Below are 8,300 nucleotides of genomic sequence, written 5' to 3' on the forward strand. Positions count from 1 at the left end.
TAGGCTTAACTTACCATAAACTTCTTTTGAATATTCACTCAGAATTTCTTGGGTAACTTTATGATAAATGGAGGTAAGTGCTGCTCAGTTAAAACAATTAGTTTTATGACTGGACTTTATTTAGATTGCAGCATTTACTAGTTTTGTAATTGCTTGTGAATGAACAATGTTGTAACATAGCACAAAATAAATTGGGCTATGATTTTATTCATACTTGATGTCCTTAAAAGGAAACTTTGTAATGATTTTGTCATGATAGACATCACCTGTAGGTTTCATGCTATTTTGTTATTGCATTTATGGTCATATTTTTACAATAGGGGTACTCTATCTCCAAGCTCATCACTAGATGATTGCTCAATGCTTATTCATACACCCATGTTGAACTGATGGTTCTTATTTCCAGTACTATGGAAAACCTTTTGCCCTATGCTTACCCTTATTCTATGGGGGTATTTTATTGATAGATTCTCTAGGAATTGGGTGTTTTAACAAATTTCCGTTTCTCATTGACTGCTTCTCGATACTGTTACACCAGGACTGCTGCTTTTACGACTAGAGTGATTCTGCGATTTATACTATGAAATTGGAGGACACTTTTTTGGTCAAATACCTAGCATCAAAGTCAAATGTTTCTTTCTTATAGTACTTCTGAACAGACTCTTAAATTTGTTTTAAATGCAAACAAACATATTGGAAGTGGGAATTGATTTGAATTTAGTGTGTGTCTTGGTAGGCCTATTGGGTTATCATTTATCAGGAAATGAGTTCCTTAGCACTAGTGTCATAATCATCATTTTGGCTTTTGGGCTTTTCATTGCCTATTAACAATACAAAAATGATTATCCTCCTTATATTTGGATTGGCTAAGTGGGCATTCAATTCTTTCATGGTTTTCTTGCCTTAGCCTTCTTGTTTCTTTGCATGCACTTTGAAGAATTGTATACTGTTCAAGTTAATTCTGGTAAGTCTATTTGCAATTGTTGCCACTTTGTTGTTTTGAGTTTTGTTGACAAATAGCAAATAATTTTTGATCATCATGCAGGTGGATTCTGTAGTTTACCTTGTTGACGCGTATGACAAAGAAAGATTTGCAGAGGCCAAAAAGGAGCTGGATGCCCTCCTCTCAGACGATTCACTTGCAAATGTCCCGTTTCTCATACTTGGGAACAAGATTGACATGCCCTATGCTACCTCAGAGGATGAGTTAAGATATTACTTGGGTTTGATTGGTGTTACTACCATCGGAGAATGGAAGAAGCAAGCGAATGTGCGAAGCTATCTAAGGGTAACTTTCATGCCACTGCTGCATGAATGTATATATTGGGAATGTAAAGTTTAGTACGTAGCTTTTACCCTTGTTATCTTGCAGACAGTCTTGCTATTTTTTTGGTGGGGAAGGTTAAGTTGATTATGTTCTCTCTCTGTGTTTGTGTCTCTTTGTACTTGACACGATTGTAAAGAAATTAAGTTGTGTTGTAATGTTTATGATTGATGGGGAAATGTTCCGATCTTTTGCATTCCATGGCAACTGAGTGTGAAATATTATACTTTTGTCCCAAATTCCCAATAGCTTTTGCTAATCAAAGCCCCAAAACTAGTAAGGGCACTCTTGCCCCAGTAAGTTATACTTTTGCCGACTAAATAAAGTAGTCGGTGTATCACCAAGCACATTTGGCAACTAAATAATTAGTCGTTAAAATTATTAATTTTGGCAACCAAAGGATTTGGTCGCGAATAGGTCTATTACCGACTAAAGTTTTAGTTGCGCAAAACATGTTTGATCGCGGAATGTGACAATTGGCGACCAAACAATTTGGTCGCAGAATGTGACAATTGGTGACCAAAATTTTTGGTCGTGGAATGTCACAATTAGTGACCAAACTTTTTGGTCGTTGAATGTGATAATTGGCGACCAAACTTTTTGGTCGCGAAATGTGTCAATTGGCGACTAAGATATTTGGTCGGGAAAATACCACTTTTCGCGACCAAAGTGTTTTAGCGACTAAATGAATTAGTTGCGGCAATAATATTTTTAGCGACCAAAAATTTAGTCGGCAAATCCGACTTTTCCCGACCAACCAAAATTTTGGTCGCGAATTACTTTTGCCGACCCTCAATTGGCGACTAAAGTAGCGACCAAAAAAATTGGTCGCGGATAACTTTTGCCGACCAAAAATGGGCTTTTAGCGACCAATTTTTTGGTCGGCAAAAGAGTTAATTCTTGTAGTGGATACGGTTATATATTAGTCGATATTGAACAATATCGATCGATCCTATTAGGTAATGCACGTAACGGATGATATTTAAAACCCTGGGTGTGGGGCTGTTTATGGTTTTTGTTGGGTATACCTCCTTATTGGAGTTTGAGACCCAATTGGTTTTGGAAAAAGAATTTTAATTTGGTTTGGTTTAGGTATAATATATTTTAATATATTATATCTAATTTTTGGAGACCTAATTCAATTGGGTAACAATTAGGATTTGGTTTCAAAACCCAAGATTCAATATATATATATATATATATATGTATATTATCTTTGGCCCGGTGAGAGAGTGCTGCGGAATATATATATTTTGGTTGTTGTTTTTCCGAAGTTCGTGCGGCTATTACAGATAGTTAAATCAATTTGGTGGGTTTTGGTTTATGCGGGGCTGCTACATATTGGTTCAATTTCGGTTTTTGAAGCTCGGTTTAGGGCATCTTCGGTTAGTGTTGGTTCGTTATTTTGGGTCTTCTACAATTTTGGTTTCGAAGATTTTGTTCATCTATTTGGTGAGGTCTTTCCTCTTGTTTATTTGTGATTATTTGGAATTCACCTAAGGGTGGTTTTGTGAGACTATTCGTGTCTCATTTGTAATCGTTTAGAAACTTATTTAGTTGATAGTGGAATCAGATTTCGATCCCGTAGACGTACCTCACATTGAGGGAACAACGTAAAAATTCTTGTGTTGTTTTTTATTTAATTTTTCCGCATTAGTTTTTATTCTCATTGATTGATTTACTTGTGGGGAATCACATATTTTTCCTAACAACAGGTATCAGAGCTTACGGCTTATTTGGGTTTATTTATTTGTGTAAATCAATGGAGGAATGGAAGAGCACATATTTGAGGAGGAGCTGTTTATTAGCAACCATTTCATGAATGAAATGGAAGTCCACCGCGCTATGTTTAGAACAAGTGTGAAACACAAGGTTGGATGCCAAGGCAATCACAGAAAGATTGTCACACCGAAGAATAGGAGGAATGGAAGAGCACAGCTGAAGCTCCCAGAGCAACATGCTTAACCAAGTAAGCTCAGCACCGGTGTGTGCCAGATGATCGATATTCAGCTTCGGTGGACGAGCAAGAAATAGTTAGTTTCTTTTTAGCAAACCAAGAAATGAGATTAGACCCAAGATACACAGTATCCCAAAGTATTGTGACGATCTAGAACATCACCAACCCAGTTGGAGTCAGAGAAGGTTTGAAGTTCAAAAGAACTAGGACTGAAAGTGAGGCCATGAGATAAAGTTCCTTTGACAAACCGTAAGAGTCGCTTGACCGAGGAAAAATGGCCAATAGTGGGAACATGCTTGTGTTGACAAGCTTGGTTAACAGATAAGGATAAGTCAGGCCTGGTGATAGTAAGATATTGGAGAGCTCCAACACTGCTGCGATCAAGGTCAGGTTGATCAAAAAGAAGAGCCAAGTCTGGAGCTAGAGAGGGCTTAACCGAGAGTGGAGAATTGTAAGAAATGCAAGAAGTCATACTAGCCTTAATAAGAATATTAGATGCATATTTTTGCTGAGATAAAAAATAGGAATCACCATAAGCTTGAATAAAGATACCCAAAAAATAGGAAATGTCCCCCAACTCCTTCATGGTAAAGGCAATGTGCATTTGAGCAAGAAGAGACTTAATATGAGAAGGACTATTCCAGTAACCAAAATGTCATCAACATAGACAAGAAGAAGAGTAATGGTGGGAGAAGTTCGTTGAATGAATAATGAATTATCACACTGACTGTTAAGAAATCCTTGAGACAATAGAAAACTGGAGAAGGTAGAATACCAGGCTTGAGGAGACTATTTTAAACCATAGAGAGCCTTTTTCAAGAGACAAACATGGGTTGGATGAGAGGCATTAGTGAAACCAGGCGGCTAAGTCATGTAGACTTCTTCTTCCAAGGTTCTATGAAGAAAAGCATTACTAATATCCAATGGCTTGAGAGGCCAATGATAACGCAGAGCAACACACAATAAAATTCGAATCGTGGGTTGTTTGGTGACGACGCTAAAGGTTTCAGTATAGTCAATACCCTCTTATTGAAGAAATCCTTTGGCAACCAAACGAGCCTTATAATGGGTACTGGAACCATCAGAATTGTGCTTAATGTGGAAACCCATTTGCAGCCTGTGGTAGATTTAGAATATGGCAATGGAACCAAAGACCAAGTGCCTTGAACAAGTAGGGCATTCTACTCCTTCAACATGGAATTGTGCCACACAGGTGATTGAAGAGCTTGCTTGTAAGTTAAAGGCTCAGTTTTAGTATATAAGGACTGAGAGAAAGAAGAAAAAGCAAGAGTTGAGGCCATGAAGACCTGAGGATGAGCTTTGGAACGAGTAATCATAGAGTGAATATTAGTGGAAAGAGGAGGAAGAGGGAGATTAATAGAAATATAAGTAATAGGAATAGGAGCAGTAGAAAAACTAGGTGGTGCAGAAGAGATTTGGGGAATAGAAACAGGCTGAGATCAAGGCAGCTCAGGCTGAACGGACTAAGACAGTGTAGGCAGGGAAATAAAAGACTACAGAGGCAAAGTGTGCTACAACGGTACAGTGCCCTGTAGTGGTATAGTCGGCTGCAGTGATATAGTGGGCTGCAGTGACATAGGAAGGAGGAAATAGTCATAGGCACAAGTTGAGAAGACATATGATCTGGAGACAGTGATGAATTGGTGGGGAATGACCGATGGTCAAAAGATAGAGAGGAAGAAAGAGACTAGAAAAATGACTAAAATATAGACAAAGTTTGAGAAGTAGGAGGAGAGACTTTAGCAAAGGAAAAAATGTCCTCATTAAATATGACATGGTGAGACAAATAAACCTCCCCAAAAGAAGGATCTAAGCACCTATAACCTTTGTAAGCTGGATGATATCCAAGAAAGACACACAAAGTTTCTGGGTTGAAGTTTGTGAGAATTGTATGGCTTAAGCCAAGGGAAACATTGACATCCAAATACGCGCATAAAAGAATAATTCGGAGATTGATGAAACAATAATTCATAAGGAGAAGAATGAGAAGCCTTAGAACGAGGCATTCTATTAATCGAAAAAGTAGCTGCAAAAATGGCATCAAACCAATATGTGATATGTAAAGAAGAATGATGAAGCAAAGCAATTGCAGATTTAGTGATGTGCCTATGTTTTCTCTCAGATACTCCATTCTGAGGAGGTGTATATGGACAAGAAATTTGATGCAGAATACCATGAGATATTAGAAATTGAGGCCTCGTTTGGCAAGAGGCTATTTTAGCCAATTAGCCAAAAAGTTACTAAATTAGTCAAAAAGCCAACAACCCATACTAAAAAGTCAAAGATTCTCTTTTCTTTCTACTTTTTGCACATCTTTTCGTAATTAGCCAAAAAGTCATCCCAAACATACAAGTTTTTTTTACCTACCTTTTTAGCCAAATAGCCAAAAAGTTACTAAATTAGCCTGTTCCCAAACGAGGCCTGAGTCATAGATGAATTGACAAACTTAGTACCTCAATCAGTGCAAAAAACTTGCGAGTGGAAAATTAGTTTTCAACACAAGCTGTGAATTCAACAAATTTGGCAAACACCTCACTTTTGTAACATAATGGATAAAGCCAAGTAAATTTTCTATATTCATCAACAAAGAGTACATAGTATTTATAGCTAGAAAGAGAAGGCAAAAATGGTCCCCAAACATCACTGTGAATTAGGGGAAAAGGTTTATGAACTGTAAAGTTAGACAGTTTGAAGGGTAATCTATGGCTTTTGGCTACACAACAGTGAACACGAGTAAATTAATTCATTATCCTTGACTTTATTACAATGAGAAGAAAGAAAGTGCTTGATTTTATTGAACTTGAGAGGCGATGGTTATCCCAACCTCTTGTGCTAAATAGGGGCAGATACATTATTAGTATGTAAACTACACAAAGCATTGTGAGAATTAAAGGATGAAGATGAAACAAAAGCTACAGAGGAAGAAAAACCAGGCATGGATACATGAAAGTGATATAAACCATTTGAATTAAGTCCTGTGGGAGCCGAATAATCTTGGATCAATAGATGAGTGGACCAGTCCGGTCCAAAACATAACCTCTATTCGGCATTGACCCTATTCAATTAAAGAGCCGAATAAAGTAGCCGACATTCCTACCAGTAAAACAAAGGCCGAGTAGAAGTACATGTAAAAGATCAGGGTTGGACCAGGCCCTAAGGCCCAAAGAGAATACTATAAATATAGGATCTTCAGTTCAAGAAAGGTATGTTTGAACCATTACGCTAAACTTAGAATACAAGTAATCTTGAGTGTAGAGACTGACTTGTCCGTCGGAGTGCTAATTCTGGCACCCCCGACCAGAGTGTTTATTCCTTTTCAGGTGACTAGCAGCGGATCACGAGCTTCCCCCAAGATTAGAAGAGTATTTCCAAACCACTTCTCCACAAGTCCCTTGTGTAGAATGCCCTTCGTGTGCTTGTCCGGAACAATGAAGGAAGAGTCATCAAATGTAGCTGTATAATTATTATCTTTAGTAAGTTTATGCACAGACACAAGATTGAAAGAAATAGGAGTGCGCAAGACTTTGTTGAGTTTAAAGGTATGATCTAGATTAGGCAAAATACTCTTCCCAGTATGAAAAATAGGGATAGCATGACCATTACCAACAGTGATATGATCAGTTCCTTGGTAAGATTGATGAAGACTCAAATGAGACAAATCATGAGTCATATGATCAGATGTTGCATAATCAAGATACCAAGAGGAGGAATCATATTGAGGTAGAGAGGAAGCAGAAGCCACATGAGCTCTAGTGTTTGAAAAACCAGATGCTGATTGTGATGATTGTGGATATGGTGGTGATGAAAGTTGCTGCTACAATTGTGTTGGAATGGGAAGATAATTGGCATCTAATCTGTGCCAACAATCCAAAGTTGAGTGATTAGAGGTTGTTTGAGATGTTCTAAATAAGTGCATTTTTTTACTTTTTATGAAATATGGGTTGGGTATGGGTCGGGTTTGAAGTGATATGATAGAGAGGTGATGTGACTTAAATAAGATGATGTGGCTTAAATAGGATAGTGACTTTTTGATTTTTTTAGGGGATGACAAACCAGGCCTAGTGTTACTACAAATCTGACAAACTAAGTTGTGGTTGTGGCCTCCTGAAGATGGTCTACCTTTCCTTCTAGGAGAGAAACGACCTTATAACCATGTCTAGAACCACCTCTGTTACCCCTGAATGAAGATCTCCCTCGAGAAGAAAATGCAGATTCAATACTCATAGAAGAGCCACGAGTAGCAGCATATGCAACTAAAGATTCATGAGCATTGATCTTTTTGTTCTTAGATTCGATATGAATAGATTCTAAGCTTAGAAGAGATGAAAGTTCCTCCATAGAAATAACTTCTGACCTTGCTTGAATTGTGGTTTTAAGAGCACCAAATTCTTTTGGTAAACCATTCAATGTGAGAAGAACTAGATCTTCTTCATCGATAAGAGAAGAGGCAAGTGAAAGTTGATCGGCTAATTTTTTAATCCGATGCAGATATTCTTCAATTGTCTGAGAGGTCTTGGCCATGTTATTCAATCGATTTTTCATTTGATGAATGTGACTTCGAGACAAAGTAGTAAATCTTTTACACAAAACTTGTCATACCTCTGCACTATGTTGAAGATGCAAAACAGAGGAGAAAATCACACGTGTGAGTGTAGCTATAAGACAACTTAATAGATGTGCATCTATTTGTTTCCATTGCAAAAAAATCTGGATTAACTACTTCGGTGCCATCTTCATTTTTTATTGTTAATGGTGGAGAAGAAAAAGAACCATCAACAAACCCTAGCAAATTTGTAGCACGCAGAATATTGAGAAATTGACTTCTCCAAATGATGAAATTTGAAGATTCTAGCTTGACAATTATAAAGGAATTTAGATTTGAAATGAGGAGACTGAGATTTAGAAGAAGAGCATTTGAGGTAGTCATTGAAGAAGTTGAAAAAGTATTTGAAGAACTTTGAAGAACTGATATCAAGAACCCAAGAATGCTCGTAAGAG

The 8,300-nt window shown here is 37.5% G+C and overlaps 1 protein-coding gene across 1 annotated transcript; it reads right to left on the reverse strand.

Annotated features, from left to right (window-relative positions):
* Positions 1 to 6,618: 6,618 nt before the first annotated feature.
* On the reverse strand, positions 6,619 to 7,823 carry LOC145799992 (uncharacterized). Its single transcript, XM_082889642.1, has 2 exons — positions 7,422 to 7,823; positions 6,619 to 7,116 (listed from the first exon to the last, which is right to left on the reverse strand). The coding sequence occupies exons 1-2, from the start codon at positions 7,821 to 7,823 to the stop codon at positions 6,619 to 6,621; spliced, it is 900 nt and encodes a 299-aa protein (XP_082745768.1).
* Between the last annotated feature and the right edge of the window lie 477 nt (positions 7,824 to 8,300).

Source organism: Camellia sinensis, chromosome 9 (genome assembly GCF_055761805.1).
Source record: "Camellia sinensis isolate YWXY chromosome 9, ASM5576180v1, whole genome shotgun sequence".
In the NCBI taxonomy this organism is placed as follows: domain Eukaryota; kingdom Viridiplantae; phylum Streptophyta; class Magnoliopsida; order Ericales; family Theaceae; genus Camellia; species Camellia sinensis.

Excerpts from the sequence above, each read along its gene's own strand:
- LOC145799992 (XM_082889642.1), bottom strand. The coding sequence starts at position 7,823 with ATGGCCAAGACCTCTCAGACAATTGAAGAATATCTGCATCGGATTAAA. Across the intron at positions 7,117-7,421 it reads TTTCTCTCCTAGAAGGAAAG|CAGCAACTTTCATCACCACC; the intron begins GTAGACCATCTT and ends ACACAATTGTAG.